Source organism: Dermacentor andersoni, chromosome 9, assembly GCF_023375885.2.
Source record: "Dermacentor andersoni chromosome 9, qqDerAnde1_hic_scaffold, whole genome shotgun sequence".
NCBI lineage: Eukaryota > Metazoa > Arthropoda > Arachnida > Ixodida > Ixodidae > Dermacentor > Dermacentor andersoni.
In genome coordinates, this window is record NC_092822.1 from 7,940,959 (window position 1) to 7,962,706 (window position 21,748).

Below are 21,748 nucleotides of genomic sequence, written 5' to 3' on the forward strand. Positions count from 1 at the left end.
AGTTGAAGTCGCGGAAGGCGCTGGAGGCCCACGATTTTGTGACGAGCGGCTGGGTGCACGAGCCGTCTGTGAAGATGGTGCCTGCCGATACCGTAATCATCGTAAAGGTAAGGCGTCTTCTTTTGCACCATAACACGTGCTGATCCCAAGCAACAAAAAGACCGTGGCAAAAAGTCGGCCCGACGTCTCCGGCCGACTGCAAAACGGTTGGCCCGACCTCGGCAACCGAGGGCGGCCCAGCTTTGGGGATTGACATTGGCCTAACGTCGGCCGATCGTCGGCAATCGATGTAGGCCCGACCACTGTGACCGACTTGGCCGACGGCGTCCCATACGAGGGCCTACCAAGGCTTTAGGTACGTAGTCAGTCGGCCAGCCGTAGGGCCATTCTATTTGGCCAACGCAGCCGAGCGCATGCCACACGCGGGCCAGCCATGGCCCTGACGACAATAATGGTCGGCATTGCATCGGCCCGGTGCTGAAAGCCGACGTTGCTTTTGACGCCCCGAATAATCGTAGCTTTTGCATCATGCATTTACAACAGCATGCGCATCATGCATCATGCTTGTGTGGTGGCCGGCATAGAAGTAGCACACGAAAGCGAACGCTTTTTTGTACTTTTCATGCCACATAAATGCCAGGCAAAAGATTCTGATACAGGTCTTTATTTCTTGTAATTGTATATGTACACCGACACGTTCACAAGTTTCAAACACTAGTTCATATTTGGTGGGCTTGAAGCAGGGTCACGGCGCCTTCTTTCATTCCGGCCTCCATCCCTGTCAGCTGCTCCAACCAACCGGCGCTTTGCGACTCCAGCCACTGATGCTAGTGAAGCGTCAGGGAACGTGCTCCTCACAGATGCTGCAAAAAAGCGGCACATATAAGAAAGCTGCCCCCGCTTTATAGTTCAGTTGGTGAGTCGCATTCCATTTGAAGAAGTGAAACAATCAAAAAGATCATAAGTCAGATATTCACGAAACATTAAAGAAACGACAACAAAGCAATATTAGGGACGTGCAAATCAGTATCGAAGCTGTCAGGAAGAGTGGCTGGACGACACAAATCGTGTAAGTACCGGATAGTTGGTAATTTATATGTCGTTAGCAATAGGGGGAACTGAACACGGAACCATAGCAAAACACGCATACACAGTGGCTACTGTGTCTATAGGTAGCGCGGCTATTTACACCACGATAGGTCTTGTTGCTTCCCGTGAGCACTGTATGAAACAGCCGAGTTGAAACGCTGAGACAAAGAACGCGCCGGAGCCCGGAGCGCGCCAAGCGGCACAAGGAGGTGAATAGGTAAATGTCTGGAGAGGCAAGAGGGGAAGCTTATGGCATGATACATATACTTGCTGACATGATGGCAACGATTATAGGTCTATGTTTTGCAGAAAACAGTTAGCATACATGGGTTAAAGCAGAAACAGCATATACAGCATATATTATATGGTGAAGCAAAACAAACTCCTCAAAAGCAGTGGCAAAATATGGACGCCGCAAGTAGAACTCACTTATTACGGCATTATTTTATTAAAGAAAATGCTAATACTGGACGCAGCAAGATGCAATAAGCAGCAGCTTGTTTGAATGAAGAAAAAAAAAAACTAAGCATGCAGTTGGTACCGATGTTCGCAACGTGCACTAGAAAGCTGATTGTTATGCCATATTTCTTACCTATATTCGTGATGGCCATGAGCTTCACGAAGGCGTGCTTCCTCCCCTGCGACCCTTTCCAGCTGAACTGCAGTGCAGCTTCATTTGTAAGTATGCCCTGCAGAATAGTGCTCACGGCACGACCGGTGTCCGTTCCTCCGTATCTGGAAAAAAAGTTCACCTGCACGAACCAGCGCACGTAGAGTTAAACCAGACATCCAAATACGTGGTTATCGTGGTCTGTAAAAAATAATGGCCAGGATAAGAAACGCTCTCGTTTTAAATGTTTTAACCACATAAAACAAATATATCTAGAAACAACGTTCTATGACAGAATGGCATATGGCTGCGGTATTGTATGAATGACAAAATGAAAATCAACCAAATATTAAACATGAATACATAGTTTCTCTAAAAAGAAAACACAGCATGTCATTCACCATCTGTTCCATGCGGGAATCTGAAGCTAAATATTCCTCTAAGATACGCTTTAGAGCCGCCCAAGGAAACATGAGGACAGGAAGGATAGGTTTATCGACTTTGGTCGGAATATCAGTGAAAAAAAAAACCATCCTAGCAGCTCGATAAATGAATACAACACGTAGTTGCACAAACAAAATAGCACGCAGACTGCCACGAGACAAATGTATAGGTATACATAATGTCGAGACCGCGGTGACAAAGTATTACACGTAAACTACGAAAATGCAACAAAAGAAAAATTGAGGAAGAACTTACATATGGGCTATCCGCAGGGTTTCACATACGTGTCTTCTTGTCTGATGTTCCTAGATCTACTCTAGTCCACATGCGGTGAAGCGCGCCACACACAATCCATTCTTACCTGCAATGCACCAGACGTATATCATACAGGTATTTACAGTTATCTTTTTCATCTGTGGGAAGGAACGAAAGCAACTTCTAATTAATTATGACTTTTCCGCAATAATAACCAGACAAGCGTCTTACCCAATTTCTTCCCGAATGGTGATAACAGTTCCGAGCGTAGCAGGTCATTCGCACACTGTGCTTCAATTTAAGCAGTGTCGTTCCAGTGTTTCCTAGAGAAAAATTAACGAGAATACAAGACGAAAAAATAATATTAGAAATATATACATACGTACGTCTCACATTTCCCTGTCCCAACTCTCGAACGCTTGATCCGTTCTCATGTAAAGCCTCTTTTTTTTTTTTTTTCCTGTCAGAAAAAATAAGCCCGAAAGACAAGGAGTTTATCATACGTTGCAAAACCATTTACACAATACAAAGCGACCTTTGTTCACTTGAAAAAGACAGTCATGCATTACACAAAGTGAAATTAAAATGCCACTTACGAGTACGCATATCTTGAACGGCGAGATACGGCGGCTCCACTGCATGTAAAGGGCTTGCGCTGTTCTTGTCCATGTCACTTTTGTGTAGCTTGCGTTTATATGCGCAGTCCATGATAACAGAAATGCACCAACTAGTCTACCATGAGACGCGGAACGAGCTGGCATCCAGAGCTAGCATTTGGCGGCAACTCACGCACCCGCGCCATTTGGCGGGAACTCGCCTGCGCCCCTGCAAGCAAGCGGCGTTGGCCTGACGAAGAAAAAATAGACAGCAAGGAAAGTCCCGTTTCGCTTTCTCGCCCCGTCCTCGCTGGTGGGAGCTGATGCTGACAGAGAGAATCGCCCGTCCCTGCTTTCCAAGAACCTCTTCATTCCTTCTGGGAGAGGGAGAGGCGACAGCCCAAGACGACCTCGGTTCCCCACACTTTTCCTTTTTTTTTTCGTTTTTCAGGCGCTTCCTGTGAGCGCGTTGCCGTTTCCTTTTGGTGTGTGTGCTGTGCACGTGCGTGCGTGCGTGTGTGTAATGAAAATCTGCGTTCTATATTTTGCAGGGATTGGTAGCGCTATACGAATATGTATATACCTTATGTGAACAATAATTTTGACTTCTTCAACGTGTCGAACAGTACTTTGGGTGCTATGTACGTTAGCATGTAGGTTCTGTTTTCTTGTTTGGGAGTATTGTACAAATATCGTATAATCTTGATTGGTTTCCTTTTGTACTTGCTCAGTATTGTATACCTGTTATTACCGGGTGCAATTGTCTTTGTTTTAAAAGTGTCGCTGTAAAGGCTCTGCCAAGCGAAAGGGGGCTGCGGCTTTGTCAATCTGTATCTGACAGCTTTTTCTGCGCCTCTGCTGTCTGTACCTTTACAAGGCAGAAATAAATAATTTGAATTTTAATAAGTATTTATCGTCAAAGCATCACGTCTATATGTGCACGAAGTTCGATAGATGCATGCATGCATACACAGTCAATACGCTTTCCAGAGAGCTTTGCACGAAAATGGTAGATATGCTTCACAGGAGACGGCGCTTGAAAAAACACTCATGATATACCATGAATTTATTAATTCTTAACTGCTTGATTGTTGAACGTCATTAGTTAATTGAGCGAAAATTGGAAGAATTTGATCTAACTCTAGTTCTTCCCAATCAAATCCACGTCGACAGCAGAAATGCTCTATTTTATGATTTACATTGATTGGCATGCAGCCTTAATTATTCTTAGACGAATCGACAATAGCTAGAAAAATTGCAGATTTTGACATCTCTTCACAATTCGCTTTCGTATAATCGCTTCTTTCACCCTCCCCAGTGAAAACATTCAACTGAAATGTTTCCTAGAACTGTACAGTCCACGAGTCGCCTGCGCTTAGTTCGTTTGACGATTTTTTCTGTGCTGCGACAGGGCCGTTTACAATTAACGCGCCGTTCGCGAACAATTTTGCTTGACTCTTTCTGCAGTTCAGATGACGATTACGAGAACTGTCTAATGCAATATCCACTTGATTAAATTTTGTTCCCCGTTAAATAGTTATTTTCTCGATAGTTTAACTACAAAAGAAGAAAGCAATAATGAACGACACAATAGTGTTGCAAACATATCCGTTTTTGAAGTATTGAAATCTTGTGCTTTTTGGTAAAGCAAATGTAATACTTACGCGATATGTCTTCTTCTTGCGACTTGCACACTGGTCTCCACGTACTCTTGCTATCATAATAGTGGTCGTTGCATGCGCACCCGCATATATGGCGAAAATAAATTTGATTCTGATTTCATTATTCACTCTAATTACTAGAGTTCTATCAGTCCAGAACAAAACACAGAACCATCCTTTAGCCGGAAGGTGATCTAACTGCCAGATGAACTGTCACTGACGTCTGTATATGATGGTTGCTGTTTTTCCCCGTGTGATGAACCGCCGTCATCGCTTTTGTATAGCTGGTATATATTCCGTCATTATATATATTCGTCCTTCAACATTTGTTACGCAAAAGCAACAACAACAAAAAATTGCTGCCTCTCACTTCTTCAAAGGACTGCGCAGCCTGTCGGAACGCACTGGCGCGTGTGAACGCATGGCCTGAAGGTTCAATTTCAAAGTGTTGTTCAATTGCTGCCTGAACCACTCGTGAAGACCTTTCGTGCCCCGTTACTTTATTATGCTAGCTTTTCTTGTGACCGATGACAAGACATAAAATTTTGCGGCCTCTGCAAGACTAAGCTGCATCAACACAGCTTCTTAAATATACGAATTGGCTCAGCGGCTGTCGGACAGTGTGCATGGTCCCTTGTGGCACGTCACTAAAGAACCAATTAAACGCTTAGCGTATATGCACAAAATGATGCGACCACTAATATAACATGAGAGGGGACTTTCGGTCTCACAAAAAAAACGATATATATATATATATATATATATATATATATATATATATATATTACACGAAGTGCGCATGCGCACAAGCATGATGCATGATGCATGCGCATCATGCATCATGCTTGTGTGGTGGCCGGCATAGAAGTACCACACGAAAGCGAACGCTTTTTTGTACTTTTCATGCCACATAAATGCCAGGCAAAAGATTCTGATACAGGTCTTTATTTCTTGTAATTGTATATGTACACCGACACGTTCACAAGTTTCAAACACTAGTTCATATTTGGTGGGCTTGAAGCAGGGTCACGGCGCCTTCTTGATACCTGATAATATTTTTTTTCACTGGCCTCTTTCTATAAGAAGGACGAACATTCTAGGCAGCGAAAAAAGTACGAGACATATTTCGTCCTGGGGTAAATCTTTTATTCATAATATTCATTCCCAGAAAATATGATACAATGAAACGTTGATGCTTAAAAGCAAAACTTAAAGTTAAAGCGTTTTCAGATGACTGAGAAAGCGTAAGTCTTTATACGAGTTTGGTTTAAATGCGCAACGCAGTAAACAAATCCTTTAATGTAGTTTGCACCCATGATATTTCTTTGCTTGTTCTTGGCTTTAAGTTGGTTGCACTAAAATTGGCCATATGCCGCCGGATATGTTACATATTGCATACCATTAAGGCATATGCACATCACTAGTGCCTTTTCTAGGGATGTGTCATCGCTCATCTCAGCGTTTTCCTGCTGACGGCCGCATATGAGGAGCCTTGTTTCCCCCCAGACACTACATCACCTTATAAGGTCGCTTAGCGCTATCTGAAAAAAAAAAAAATTCTTTATACGCAAAGTATAATACTTTAGAGATGAAAATATGTTTCCTTTAGGCTAAATGTGTTTAAACTAGTACCTCTTGCTTTTTCACTGCTTTAACATTGATTGCACTTCCGAGATTTCTCCTACTGACTGCTCTTAAAATATTGCGGTCCGGAAGTTTTTAGAATTTGGGGATATGGGAAAAATGGTCAAATCATCGCATTAATGAGAGCATGCATTGCAAGCCTGCTTCTGAAGCGACGAATGAAGGCTCAGAAAATTTCAGTATTTTTGATAAGATCAGAAGGAACATTTTCAATTTTGTTCATTTTTATCAATCCTACTTCCAAACATTTATTTGCTTTCAAATGGGACCTGAAAAACAAAATAACGATGTGCAAAACGCAATTAGGTGAGTCACATAGCTGCAACTGATATTATTCCATTATACTCTTGATAAAAATAAAGTTTAAAAGTTCGAAGACAAGTGGCAACGCTTTTGATAGAAGCTTTCATTATAGAAGCAAAAATGAGCTATAAAAACGCAGTTACGCTTAATTCTAAACCCAATGGAGATGGAAATTCTGACAAGAATGGCATTCTACGTGAACTTATCACACGTGAAATTTCACTGTGGACATAGACATGTTTGCAGCTGGAAATCAAGAGCTGCAACGGGCAGAGTACATTCGTGTTCATCGAACACAGTCACACTTCCTCTTTTTAAAGCTAAAAATGTAAAATATGCAGAGCTACACAAGATAGATACCCTAATGCAGAGTGCAATTGAGGTTACAAATTAAGTAGCGCGTGTGGTTGCAACCTCGCATGCAGCGCTTCGGAGATGCAGGTTACTGTCAGTCGACAAATAGCTCACAAAATTATGAATTTTCACATTATAGGCCGCAGTATACTATGAGCGGCATACGCGGCAACTACACGGCATACACGGCACACCACATCGATGCGTCACTAACAGAGTTCTAAACCATGAGAAGAAGCACAGTGCAAAATGCAGTGACAACTCCAAGCTCGCCACCCTTGCCCGAGGCGAAATGGCAGCGGGCACAGAGAGAACGGTGAGTTGGCGAAGATAAATTAAAAACAATAGAAATGGTGTGAATTTGGTACTTCAGCGCAATTAGCTGAACAATTCAGAAAAATCCAATAGCCCGGTGTTAAAACTTGTTAAACAAGCACGATGATGACTGCTATCTATTTCGATCAACGCTACTGCTCGCTTTTCAATAAATTCACCATTACGGCAAATTTTGCACCACACATCATACAAGCACATACCGGAAATCATGACCAATTGGCAGTCAGCCGCTATTTAACAAAAGCGAACCATGAGTATTGTTCTTACCTGTATATTTAAATCGTCCATGAATAGCAGGTGAGGGACCGCTACATATATCCATTATCCATATGGCGCTGCAGCCGTCAGACCGCGGTGGATTCTCTCTCGTAAACTCTCGTAAACTCGGCACAGTGCACAATGTCTGCAGACACCACCGGCGTTGTACGCCATGAAGGTCTGTAGAAGTGAGCGTGGCGATACTATGGCGATACACACCAACTCTGACAATTAGACCGGAAGCTCTGCGCTGCAATGAACGAACGTCGCTCGTGGCAGTCCGCCGGAAAATCCACACGAAAAATGGCCGGGTGCAGTCTTCAAAACACCACGGTCTCCTTCAGCCCCCCCCCCCCCCCCCCCCCCCAAGAAAAGTTTCGCATTCACCGCAGGGCAGTGAGAAGACACACAGCGTTGTTTTCCCTCGCCCACGCTCCGCGCAGATCCCGTGATATAAAACGGATCCGCTATTCGGATTTTTTATATGGGTGATGGAAAGTTCCCACGCGAGCGCTCTGCGGGATGTTAAGCGTGTAATTTGCGTTTCTCACGCGTACGCGGCTCGCTCACGCTCGCACAAGACAGAACCATGGCAGGCAGTCTTGTCCTCATGCTTGCACAAAGGAATGTCACGCTTATTTTCGGTCACGGGTGCCTGAAACGTCATCCGCGCCTCACTTACATGCGCGTCACGCTAAAACTCACAGTTTAGCGTGAGATTAAGCGTGGATTTTTTTTTTTTTTAGTGTATACTGAGGTGTTTGTGTTCTTTTACTCGAGGTATTTCCTGGCCCTGTATTGATACTGTCTGTTCACTGTTTTCATTGAGTACTGTTTACCATAAAAGCTGATTTCCTAACACTAAATTTCAAATGTTATATTCTCACCTTCATGTGCACATATATTCTACAGGCGTTGCATAACACTCCGCTTGTTAGCTAGCAACACAATGTCGTCCGCATAAAACGAACCTGGAAGCTACTGCTCTACTATTTTAACCGCCTGTTTGTATGAGAGATAAAACCCAAAATTGCTTCCCTCTAGCGCCCTTTTCATACTTACCATGTACATCACAAACAGCAGTCCCTAGTTGATATCAACTTGCTTCTCGCTCCTCATCCCTCCCCATTCAACGCAAACTGTATTTTCTAGGTAGGTCTCTGTCAAAAGCTATATAAAGTCGTTGCCTATGCCTTCCAGAATATCCCACAAAATTTTGTGGTCTACGTTGTCATACGCTCCGGTAATATCTAAAAAAGCCACATAAAACAGTCTCCTCTCTTTGGATATTTCAATACACTGAATAAGAACAAATAAGTTATCATCCAGACGCCTATTCTGAACCCGTTCTGAAGTTCTCCCATACCATTCTCTGCCCATGTTTGCACTTGTAATTTAATTACCTGTATTGCTAACATGTATATTGCCGATATAATGGTCAACGGTCTATATGGGTGAATTCAATTCTTTTCTCCGTTATCTTTATACATTAAATTCATTCTACTTTGTCTCCGGCTGTCTGGTATTCGCCTATCTTGTAAGCCTTTTTCTACTGCTTCCCACAGAGCTTCCTTACTTTTTGATCCTAGTTCGCTAATCAGCCTAACGGGAACCTCGCCTAACCCTATGGCTGTGCGCTTTAGAATTTTCTCTGGTTCTCGTTAACGCTCTTCTTCTTTAAAACTACTTCATCATTGCCTTGGAATGATTTGGTCGTTATTTTTCGGATGTAATTTAATGTCGCATCCCCTTCCATTTTTTTTTATCTTAGTCTAGGACATGCTGTTGTGTTCCAGACTTTCTGCTTAATAAGTTTGTGTGTTTTCAAAATATTCTAGGCGCGGCCTTCTTTTTCTCACGTATTTCCGACAACCAACGTTCACTTTCACCTTTGAACTTTGCTTGAACCAGTATTATAACAATAGATTTTTTTTTCTTCCGGTATACTTCTAATTTTCTGTCTACTTCAACCTGTGGCAACTGCACTTTCTATGCCTGCTTATGTTCTCGTAATGATTTCTGTCGTTCATCGATCGCTTCGGGTATCACGCTGTTCCACCAGCTTTTTTGACTTCCTTTTTGTTTTCCAACAAACGTGTTGCTTCTCCTTCCTAATTTCTCTCGTCATTACATTTAGAAGCTCATTGTATTCCCACTTTTTGCTTGGCCATTTGCCGTGTTCTTTCTCGACTCCCGCGGCTATATTTGTTATTTGTTAAGCGTTCAAATTTGGACTGGCCATTCTTCGCTCCGTGCTCTCCTTCACAACTACATATCCCATTTTCAAAATGGTGCGTTTATGGCCAGTCCTTGTGTTACTACAGTCTTACTCGCCAATGGCTCAACTTATCTCAACTGATCTGAACTTATCATAAATATCTTCCGTCATCAGACAGTAACCAATAGTCGATTGCCTATTTCCAACTTCCCATCTGATCTGACCATCAGATTTACGGCCCGTAATTACGATAACGAGGTTACGTTGCTCACAAAGGTCCAGCAATAACTTCCTGTTGTTGTCGGTATAAACGTCTAGATCCTGTATGTGGGCATTCATGTCACCTAACAGGGTAATTTCGGCATTATTTCCGAAAACGCCTAATATCAGCACTTAGGCATTCCGCTAAGCCTTGGTTCTTCTCTCTGCAATGTTTTCTCGTTCATAAATACGTTAAGCCCAGCCAAGTTTTATTTCCACTCATTGTGCCTGAAAACCAAAGATGCCCTTGACACTTTGAATATGCTTTTTCCCATTTGAACATTCCGGCCCCCCTCCCTTTCCTTTCGATTTAGTTCTGTTGCAACCTTCCCAAACATAATTCTCAATGACTGGTGCATCTTTTAAGTCTCTAAGGTGCGTTTTTTATAACCGCATACACCCCGATTTGTTCTCTATTTAACTGCTCCTCAATTTAAAAGCGCTTTTCCTTTCTTCTGGCGCCCTGCATGTTTATGCAGCCTATTGCATGGCGAGCTCGCTTTTTTTTTCCGCCTTTCTCTGTGGTACTAATCTGAGGTACCGCCACCTACCGCCCGTGGCCACTCAGACAGACCTCAAATGGCAGCTAGAAAAGGGCTTTGACTTTCAGTTTCCGCGTAACAGAATTATGTTTTCCCGCATACTCGATTTGCAATCCGAAGTTATCATGTCTGAAGCTTGTGCTTAAGTTGTATTTTACGCATTTTCTGACAATTTACCCTCAAAGATTCATTTAGTTCCATAAGGCTCTTGCGCTTGGCGGGGGCCATGTATGCTGCACTTCCGTATACATGCGTGCCCGCGTTACGTACGTCGCTTGTGGTGTTAGTGGCGGTTGGTTTCTGAGTAACGTCGTCTAACGTCGGCAATCGTTTCGTTGTACATCCACTTTCACAGGGTGCAATGGAGGAGGGCTTTTTTTTTTTTTTTTCTAAGAATACTGCAGGGAACCTGCTGAGAAATATGCGCACAAAGCCACAAACGTGCGAAACCCGCGCACAGCGTAGGCAGAATGTAGCTGTGATACCTTACGTTCACACACTATCCCACAATTTGGAAAAGGTGGCTCAGCGTTACGAGTGTTCGCTGCTCCCCATAAGCTGTAAAAGCTTTGTAGAATGACCGACCCGGAAGCAAGCCAGTAACGTGACTGCGGCATAAAGCACAGGCCGCCTTTTATTGAATACGCATAAGGGGTAGTCTATGAAATTCTTTTAAGGTGCGGAATAGTGTACATTGGCCATACTGGGAGATGTGTTAATGATAGGTTAAGGAAGCACGCAAACAATGTAAAAAAATCCGCGTGAAGGAAAAGATTTCGAAGGTTTTCTGGCAAGTCATTGTCTGACTTGCAGGGACTGTTCGCCCGACCTTGTAAACACTTTCGTTATTAAGAAGAGTAAAACTCGTGTTATACGGGAAATCGCAGAATCTGAACCGATTTCTAGAAGTGAACTTGAACTTTATTTCCATCATCGATGGAGGAGAGGAAAAAAAAAGCTGTGTAAGCATAGGGATGTGTCAACATGGCATCCATCACGCTGTCAGACAAATAGTTGGCATATTTACGAATGCGCAGATGATTACACCGGGCTCGGACAGCATGTATATATTCGTGATTCATTCACAATAAATGTTTTTGGAAGTTCAGCACCCATCCTTGTCCTCTCGTCTCCATCCGTGTCTTCTTGCGCTACCGCCTTTTCAAATTCTTAGGATATATCACGCACTTTCCACTGTGTGTTTTGCGGGGCAAGGAGTAGTATACGCGCGCCGGCGCGTTTCGGCGGCAGGAAGCCCGCTCCTCTCCCCAGCCCCGCTGTAATATGATCGCCGCCTGCACGGCATGAATGGTCCCCGCCTGCTCTCGCGCGACGTGTTGGTGGGGAGAGTGAGGGGGCTGTGTTCGTCTTAACATTCGGGGTCGCGGAAACCAGGCGGTTCGCTTGCCGCCGAACTCACAACTTTCTTTACCAGTGATCCAACAAGAAGCTGAAAAAGAAAGAAAAAAAAGGCCAGAACAAGTTTCGTCCCCTCAGGCTCCGGAGAAAAGCATTCCGTCCGCAAGCAGCAGCGCGAGTTCGAAAAGAAAGGAGACTTCACAGTCTCGAGCAGCGCCGCGCCGTCCGTCACGAATCACCCGAAGAAGATAATAATTATGGGGTTTTAACGTGCCAAAACCACTTTCTGTTTATGAGGCACGCCGTAGTGGAGGACTCCGGAAATTTCGACCACCTGGGGATCTTTAACGTGCACCTAAATCTAAGCACACGGGTGTTTTCGCATTTCGCCACCATCGAAATGCGGCCGCCATGGCCGGGGCACATGCTCAGTCTGAAGGATTAGACTGAATTGCGCGCAGCCAGTGGCACATAGCGAATGATAAATCATGAATGTGAACATAAAGCACTATTCCATTAAGAGGTCGGTGTGCTGTAGATATACATATGAGCCGAAATCATACGTGTTAGATTTTTTATGAAGGAACGTATTTCTTGTTGCACCGAAGAGAAACGCGCTTACTGCGAGGATACAGTTGTCTGTTATGTATGAGTGCCTAACAGAGCGCTTGCCAGCCCAACTGGAACACCGGAAAGCGGCGTGCCGAGTGTCAAATCGGCAGCCCGCACCATGAGGGAAAACCTTGCATTGCTATTTGAAAATCGCCCACGCGGAAACTATGCGAGAAAACCTGGGCGAGCGCGAAGTGCTGCTGCAGAAGCGTGCAACAGAGAAAGTCTTGCTGGGACGCACTCGTAAAAAGGGATCCTCGAGCCTTTGGCAAACCATTTCTTGAAAGAAGAAACAAAAATTTAGAGAATGGGTAGTGGGACTCGGTGCCGTAGCAGATGAATTGCGCCGTCGTAGCAGCCAAATCATTTCTACTAAAAGGAAGAAAAGATTGGCTGAGAAGATTTCGAGATTGTGTTGCTGTAGGTGCAACACCGAAGTTATACTATTGATGCATTTACGTTACACAGTCTCGTAGCAAAGCAGGAACAGAAAACCCCTGGCGCTCCCCAGTCATCTCCTGCAAAATGAAGACATCAGCACTTTTATTAGGGGAAGTTAATTCTTAGTATGTCGCATAACGTTTGCTTGGGCTATTTGGCTCATGGGAAACATCATGGCGTGAAAGACGAGGACACAGGACTCATTCTGTTTCTAGTCCTCTTTTTTTCTTGCGCCACTGTTTTTTTGTTTCCAGCGGTTTCCACATAATATGCATTTTCCTAACCGTAGTTCTATTCTTGGTTCAATACTATTCGCGTTCGCCTTTTGGCAAATGCTCAGCGTGCGTTCAGTGTTATCACCTCGTCGCGCATGTTCTTCCGAAATTTTAAATTGTGAATTCATATCTGACCAATTCATTTTGAGTAAACAATATATCTGCGCCAGCTGTAGTAAATAGATGTTTAACTAGTTTTCTGACACTTTCCTTACGTCAAATATCCAAAAGAGGAGGATACGAATAGTCTTGCCGTGATAAATGAAATATAAAAAATTCACTGTGGAGCAAGGCCTGCATTAGTTTTTCTGTTTGGGAATGAAAGCATCACCGCTCGGTACTGCCTGCTGAGCGGAATTCAAGGACTCCTAGCTCCACAGTCTGTAATAATTCGCATAAGTTAACTTCAGGCTGAGCATACGTATGTTCTGGTGCACTTGTCGTTCACACGAGTGAAAGCGCTATTAGTTGATGCATAAAGGAGCTTGAGGGAGGCAAAGAAAGATGCCAAGCATCGTAAAACGCGTCTCTTTTTAGTGGTGGCTGAATGCAGTGGGTGGGGAAGGCGCTTCTGTGTTGCAGCTCTTGGCGCGGAGAGTCCGGGTGGAAGAGGGGGGTGACATTTCTGGAGAGGAGACGCTTGTGGGAGGGAGTAGGAGGAAAACTAGCAGTGCAGCGAACGTGGCAGCGCGCCGAGGGCAGCGCTAACAGAGCGATGCGATGTCTGGTCGCACTAACCGCTTCAGCGCTCCGCCCCAGAGATTCGTCGGCGCTCTATGATGGCATCTCGGAGGCCATGTTTAGGGCGGTAGGTACAAGTTTAATTTAGTGACGTTTGCTTTGTTAAACCCCAAATATTTCTAGAAGTTTAGTGTTTAAATTACAGTAAAAAAGAATTAGCGAAAATTCATAATATATACCACAGCCCACGTGAAATTCCGCATGTTTACAGAATTAATCCTTGCAAGCATCCCGAGAATTTCCCTTAAAGAAGCATGGCCGGTTAATTCACATATTTACGCGTACGACGAGTTTCATATTGCTTCAGAAAACGGTCCCACACACATATATCGCTGTTTCTGAACGCATTGCGCTATAATGCAGCTGTGTATATATGTAATAGTCACGAAAAGTATAAATTATGTAAGCATAACAATGTATTACCTTCACCTATAACAAATTTCCCTAGTGAGAATTTTATAAGTATAGACCGACAGACAGGAATTGATATAAAAATTAAATTATGCTACTCATCGGCCTCGGGCGTTGGTCCGACGCGTTGCCATCGTACCGAGCCGGTGACCAACTGGCGGGTCGGGAGTCAGTCTGACAGAGAGGTTGGCAAGACGCCCTCTGCCGACTGCCCGCCGGTAAAGGCGGCGGCCGTTGTCATACCGACCTCTCGCCAACCTTCGCTGGCCAATATAGTCGTTTGACGATCATTTCCCGACGATCGGCCAAGCAGCGGCAGTTGGCCAAGGTTGCTTGGGATGGCGCGTTTTATTCGCAGGTAAACCACTCACAGAGCCTCAACCAGGCTCCGCTAACAGTGTGGGTGTTGGCCAAGAGCGACGGCGACATAACCGCTGCGCGCTGCACTTGCATGGCAGGGAATGGCGAGGCCTGCGCTCATGTTTCCGCCGTTCTTTTTTTCCTCGAGTACGGTGTGCGTGGGCGGCAAGAGCGTTCTTGCACTGACGATGCACGAACGCTCTTGCATTGATGTCCGGAGTTTAACAGATCGGCAATGAAACTGTTCTCGTTGGAGCAGGGGCCTTAGTACGAGCGGTCACACTGGCCGCACAAACTGAAGTTCCTTCACAATCGAGCCGACGTTTCTTCCGCGCACTCGACGCGAAATCCATGGCAGCAATGAGCCGCACTTCCACTTTTCGTACGTGGGCTGGAAGCCAAGCATTCGCGCTGTCAGTGCAAGAACGCTCTTGCCGCCCACGCACACAGTAGGTCGTGTACCGTCCACCACCTACTGTATACAGTAGGTCGCGATACCGTCATTCCCATGACGGCGAGGTGCCCCCTTAAGAAACTCCCCTAAACTCCCCTAGACGGTGGCGCCAGATTTCCCTCTAGGTGTTATAGTGAGAAACTCTATGGTCATTCCACGGCCGGTCTCTAGGGGAGCGCGCGCTTTCCCTCTTACGGCCTTCGCATTCGCCGCGGAAGCAATGGGAGTTTTTTTCCAAGAGTTACGCCTCGACGACCCTACTGCTAGGGATCGCTCTCTGCCCGCCTGCTTCTGCGGCGGCGGGCGGTGATCGCCTGGTTTCGTGCTGTTTTTCCGCTGCTTCTTGTTCAACGATTCACCGAAACGAAAGAAAACAAAAAGCAAATGATTTATCTACATGTCAGCCAATAAGTTCACACGTGAACGGAGTTTTCATAGAAATATTTGAACCATAGAAACATCAAAGGTCCAATCACTCTCGTTCCTGAAAGGTATGACAGGGAAATGGCAGATGTTGTGGTCTGAAATGCCGAAGGTCGTATTTCGGTCAATTTCTTGCATGTCTCATAGTCCATGCCAAAGTTAAGTGCTGGTAGAGAATTTAGTTAATGCGAAGGTTAACGGAATGGTTTATGGCCGGGGGTTTAACGTCCCAAAGCGACTCGGGCTATGAGGGACGCCAATGTGAAGGGCTCTGGAAATTTCGACCACCTGGCGTTCTTCAACGTGCACAGACACTGCACAGTACACGGGCCTCTAGAATTTCACCTTCATAGAAATGGCTCAGTAGCTTAGCACTCCAACCACGTACTGAGCCATCGCGGCGGATTCATATAAGTTTCCATGCCGCCTTATTCATTGCTTATTTTTCTCGCCACATTGTCAGGAATAGGAGGTATCGTCTCCTGACAGTATCGCCATTGTCGCCGCTGCTTCCGCGAACGGCATTCCTCGCAGCTGCGTGTCGAATTATGTCTCGAATTCCGACTTATCCGCCTTTACGTTGGTTTTCTAAGAATCCTCCCAAGGTCCCAATTCGCCGATCTTAACAATGTGCAGAAAAGCCTGCCAACTTGACTTCCCTCTTATGTGCGAAGTGCGAACGTCACTGTTGGTCTGCGCTTGCTTTTTTTTTCCGAGCCTCGCATATTTCTCTCTTGGACGGGGAGTGCTCTCATCGCACTGTGTGCCGGCAGGCAGCATGGCTTTAGTGTTGTGAGCGCTGGTGCACGTTTCTACCCGTTTCTTCCACGGATTAAGTTATTTGCTGTGCGACGGTGTTTATTGCCCGCCGTTGATCATCCAACGCGGCGATGGTGTACTGCTGCGTACCGCTTTGCAAGTCGCAGTTGGGTAAGACTCAGGGCGTTTCTTTTCATCAATTCCCGAGTGATTCAGAACTGTTTGCAGAGTGGCTCAAAAACATCTCCAGAGAAAATTTCGTCTTCAACGACAAGTCGGCATCGAGTGTGGTTTGCAGCCGGCATTTCCTCGCGAGTGACTGCGGTTCAGTGTGCCGCATCAGAAAGCTTTTGCCTGGTGCTGTGCCAACCGTGTTCGATGAGTACCCGTGCTACCTGGTGCCCAGTGTGAAAAAGCCTCGCAAGAAGCCCGCAGACAGAACCTGTGTACCTGGTCGAAAGCCGCATAAGCGCAAAGCGGAATCAGGTCGCTTATAGTTCTACACACTAGTTAAAACCCGTCAGTAGGCAAACTGAAGAGGCTGATAGATTTGTTTCTCTCCAAATTTAACGGGTAGAAAGTGTTGACGTGAGTGTACCAATTGCGACCATGCAGTCATACTGAAGAAGAGCACGCGATGGCGCGCGGTAGTTATTCTGTTGTTTACAACTCTTAGCTGTCAAATCGAAGAGGCTGATTGCGCGGTCTTTGCATAATGCATAGGGGTGAAATATCAGGACCTGACGGTTACCACTCACGCGGGACGGACTTGGAGCGGGCGCGCGTTCTCCTTCCGCGTGAACGGCGGTCGCAGCGGCGGAGCAGTGGGGCAGTGGCGACCCCACCGCGGTGCGGTGGGATGCGGAAACAGACCCCATTGCGAAGGACGTAAGAAGAGAAGCGCGCGCACCCCTAGAGACCGGCCGTGGTCATTCCCATGACTGCACGGCGCCCCCTTAAGAAACACATAGACGGTGGCGCCAGATTACCCTCTAGGTGTTATAGTGAGAAACTCTATGTATAGTGCCTAGAACACTATAGACAGATTATTACCCATTTGCTAGGCGGTCCTTTTCAATGTATTCAATAGCAGCGCGAAGAGCGACCAGTTCGGAACCTGTAGATGTCGTTACGCCTGACGCCTTAAAATTGATGACCGATTGAGATGGCATAACAATGGCGCTCGTCGAACTTTCCGAGACCGAACCATCCGTGTCATGGTCCGTGTTCGGTTAGCGTACAAACAATGCAAACGTTCCAATGTGATCTGCTTGAGAGACGCAGTGCTCACGCTAGCCTTCTTCGCAATTCCTGGAATAGCAATAAGCGAGAGTGAGCGACGAGATGGCGGGCGTCATAATCATCACAAAACACCGTTTTCACCGCCATTTTTGTAGCACCCCTGAAAAAAGCCGCTATGTATTTTTGCTGAAATTGCTATGGAATCCACAGAGTTCACGGCAGACTCTCTTAGTGCCAATAGAGTTTTTTTTATAACTCAGTCCATGGTCTAATTTTTCTGCATGTATGGTTCAGTGTAATAAACTTGTTCAAATGATCAAGGCGTTCGAATCCGCATATTTGTCCGTGCTCTTTCAAAATTTGGTAATCCGGATTCAGAATCACAGGATGGTCACGTGAACAGCGCTCGCCTTACGGAATATCCGGTGGCGCCGCGACTCTCTCACTCATACGGACAATGGCTGCCGCCTGCAAAGTTGGGCCCCGAGAAAGTGACGCTGCCGCTGCTCTTGATGTTCCCGCGAGAGCCTCCGCGAGTGAATCGGCCCGAGCGAGTCAACAAAGCGTCCAGGCAGCGGCAACATCGGCGCGCGCCCATTGTACAGTCGAGTGAGCATGTCGTCGCTGTTGTCGCTGGAACCGCGCACCGAAGCAGTCGAAGGACGCCAAGCGTAGCTGCCGACGGGCTCTCCCCATTTCCTGCGGCGGATGCGACAGCTCCCGCGGCCCATTTCCTGCCCGACACGCCCGCGATCCTGACCCCGTCATGACGGCCGACTACAAGAAGTCGGCCGGCAAGCGAGAGCTGCTGGGCCTCTTCGAACAGCAGGTCAAAGGTGGGTGTGCGTTCTCGCTTCGACAGCGGCGGGTCCGGACCCCTGACACGGACTCCCTTTGTCCTCGCCCCGTGACAGTGATCGGCGCTAGCGCGGGTGGATAAGCGGGCCTTGCTTTGCCCGACGAACCAGTCAACCGACGAACCAGTCAACTGCTTGTCTGGGTCATTCCTGTAGACAAAAGGGTAAATTCTTGGGCATGTCCGCGCTACTTCCTTGCTTACACTGCAGTCACAGTTTGTTGTCCTCGTGCTCCCGGGATTAGCAAACAAAACATAAATAAAACGTGAATATATGGCAGCGGCGTGCCTCTGGTAGCACCACCTGGATTGCGCTCGCCGCGAAACAAAAAAATTGTGGAGCGCTTTCGCTACTTTCAAGCGCCGTTCACTGTAATCGCTCAACCTCAGAGGGGGCAAAAAAAAGTTCGTGATGCGTGTCTTGACAAATTAAGCAGCAACACCCGCGTTTTACTCGCCGCGCGGTCCCGCGTTTGTCGTGCGCTATTTGTGTGTAGCGCTTGTTGCGCCGCGTGGGTCAAAAATCTCTCTCTCCAAACTCCCCGGACGATCCAGAGCTCCGAGTCAGGGGCTGTTGCGCCATGGGGAGGGGTTCGCTACCGGCTTGTGAGGACACGAGCGGCTGTTCGACTGGGTTCTCTGTGACCGGCATGCGAAGACCCTGAAGATGCGAACATTGTTTTGCAGGGAATCGCTGAAAGTCTCCAAAACTCGGAGAGAAAGGACAAAAAATAATGCCGATTACTGTGGTTTCGCTGTGCAGACAGGACTCGGCGTGCATTTCAAATGTATTCCTCCTAAGAAATTAAAAATGCTAGAAAAAGTAGTAATTTGGTGTCATCTCCAAGAGCTGTTCCAACAGAGAAACCAGAAATATAATTTGTACGACGCTTGCTAGACGTGTGGTGTATTCCTGTGAAAAAAATGCTTTACTTTCAAAGCTTTTTTCTTTTTGGAGCGTGAAGAGGAGCTCCTATCTGATTATTTGAGAGAACAGATAAATATGTTGGCCGGCATCCGCTGAACTATATTATTATTATTATAACCATAATGTCTTGTTATTAACTGAGGGTCCCACTACAGTTCTTTCACTTTGGGACCCTCGTCTGTATATTTGTAATGTTGTAACCACTTCTTTTTTTCAACCATTAAATCTGAATCTGAACCTATTTTGATAAGATTTGTTGTATTTAAAAGAAGGGTAAATTTACCTAACGTTAGGAGCAGGTTCCTTTTGTAGTCCATACATTTTTTAATTGCCAAAAATCTAAATAAAAATAAATGTGTGAAGTTTAAACTATTCAACTAAGCAATAAGAAAGAAAGCATTTCTGTAAACTGCATCTATTAGGACTGTTCCAGTATTGGTATATGCCACCCTGAATTGTACCACTCATCAATAAATGGGACTTTGAAAAATCATGTAAACAAAGTAACGATTTCGCAGAAGCTGTAAAATATTTTTATTTGTCCACTTTAGACAAGTTAACAGTGCAGTTAATAAAATTGTGAGCTCTGTTATTGGTGCAGATTTATGGTGTTGTTTACTTTCTGCTTTAATTTTAGGGAAATTAGGCAATGTTTGGAATTTTTATTCACCTCTTAAGATCCTGGGTAAAAATTCTAACAATCTACACAATTTAGCAGATGCCATGCTGCATATTTTATTACGATTAGTTCATCATTTGCACAATGCAAACATTTATATGTTTCACAAGTATTTCAGTAAGAAAATCAGAGTTGACCACAAGCTAAAGCTTGCTCATAAAGGATTCCAACTTGTAACCAATAGTCTTGAGCTCCTGTTTTGACTTCCCTCATGAGATGTGGTTCTGGACCATCAAAAGAATTTCTTCATCGGAACAGCATAGTCGTGAGCAAAAGGGGACTACAGATGTGCAGACTTTTTTTTTTTTCACAGCCTAGGTGTGTCAGTTGAAATCATGTGGCACAGCATACATGTACCTGTTTGATCAGTGTAACGCATTGAGAAAATTGCACATTTTACAGCTGTGCTAGAATTTCTTGCTGATGCTGTGATCTCTAGACTTTTGCTCCTGACTGTATATGCGATTGTCATGTCTAAGAGGGTCATTTCACAACAGTCTCAAACAACGAGCCTTGTGTACAGTGGGAGCATAAAACTCTAGTGCAGAAGGGTAATGATATGGTATGCTTAAAAATGGAACTCTGCACTTAAACCATGTTTGCACTGGTGCACCCCAATGTGCCATTTCATTCAATCGTTGCCCCAGTGCACCTCGGTGTGCACCGGTACATTTGTCGAATTCACCATTAGTATGGTGCACCATGTGGTACAATCCGCCTCTCAATGGATGGATGGATGAATGAGGCTCAACCCTCTGAATCGGGCGGTGGCGGCGCGCCACCTAGCCTTTAATGGTATTATATGCACGCATACCTATGTATTTACTCCTTTACTTTTGCGTTGATATTATCCACCAATCAGATAGCCTCCATTTAGTTATTTCTACCTGTTCAAAGTCTATTTTACCTTCACTGTCTTTAAAACCCGAAGCTTTGAATAGTTCCCCATTACATTCACCTGCAGGGTGAAGTCGTTTACAAGAAAGTATCAAGTGTTCAGCCATTTCCTCCTCCACTCCACACACCCCGCACAACAAGTCTATCTCCTGGTATCTGGCTCGGTATGTTTTAGTCCGCAGTACACCTTTCCTGGCCTCAAACAACGAGCTTCCCTTACAGTTATCGTAAATATTTTTTTTGGCTATTTCTTGTTTAAACGTCCTGTATGTCTCTAATGCTGATTTGGTTTGCATCTCTGTTTTCCACATGCCCCCTCTCTGTCTCCTTAACCTTTTTCTTGACAGATGATTCCTTACCTGTCTTTCATGTACCTGTGCTGCCCTCTGACGCACGCCGCTGGACACGTTTTGGAAGTGTGCCGGGGATTTCGCCAGTTGATTTATATCCCTGCGCCCATGTTGAGTGTACGTCGGTTGTGCATTTGTGGATCGTGATTGATTGTTGGTGGTTTCTCCGGGGCAGCATGTCGTTCACCCATGGACTATACTGGGGGAACAGGCCCGAGTGCGATGTTGTGGCAACAGTGCGGCCGATAAAGGCACGCTGAGTTCCGTCTGCCGATGCGGCTGCCTTAGAGTTCGTTGTCGCTGATTTCTATGCTTGCACATCGCTTTCTGTATTCATTTTACACATTCACTAAACATTTCACATATTCAAGAACCCTTCGAGCGCAGCCT

The 21,748-nt window shown here is 45.5% G+C and overlaps 1 protein-coding gene and 1 long non-coding RNA gene across 2 annotated transcripts in view; one reads left to right on the plus strand and one right to left on the minus strand.

The window, feature by feature from the left end:
• Positions 1 to 648: 648 nt before the first annotated feature.
• LOC126526966 (uncharacterized) lies at positions 649 to 4,451 on the minus strand. Its single transcript, XR_007598704.3, has 5 exons — positions 2,995 to 4,451; positions 2,630 to 2,858; positions 2,399 to 2,504; positions 1,682 to 1,841; positions 649 to 863 (listed from the first exon to the last, which is right to left on the minus strand). It is a non-coding gene; the product is annotated as an uncharacterized lncRNA (long non-coding RNA).
• A 13,540-nt stretch (positions 4,452 to 17,991) lies between these two features.
• The window catches only part of LOC126526946 (SLIT-ROBO Rho GTPase-activating protein 1-like), a 61,332-nt gene continuing 57,575 nt past the window's right edge, over positions 17,992 to 21,748 (plus strand). The window contains 1 exon segment of the mRNA XM_055068479.2: positions 17,992 to 18,484. Within this exon segment, the coding sequence (XP_054924454.1) occupies positions 18,415 to 18,484 (70 nt within the window). The 5' untranslated portion in view covers positions 17,992 to 18,414.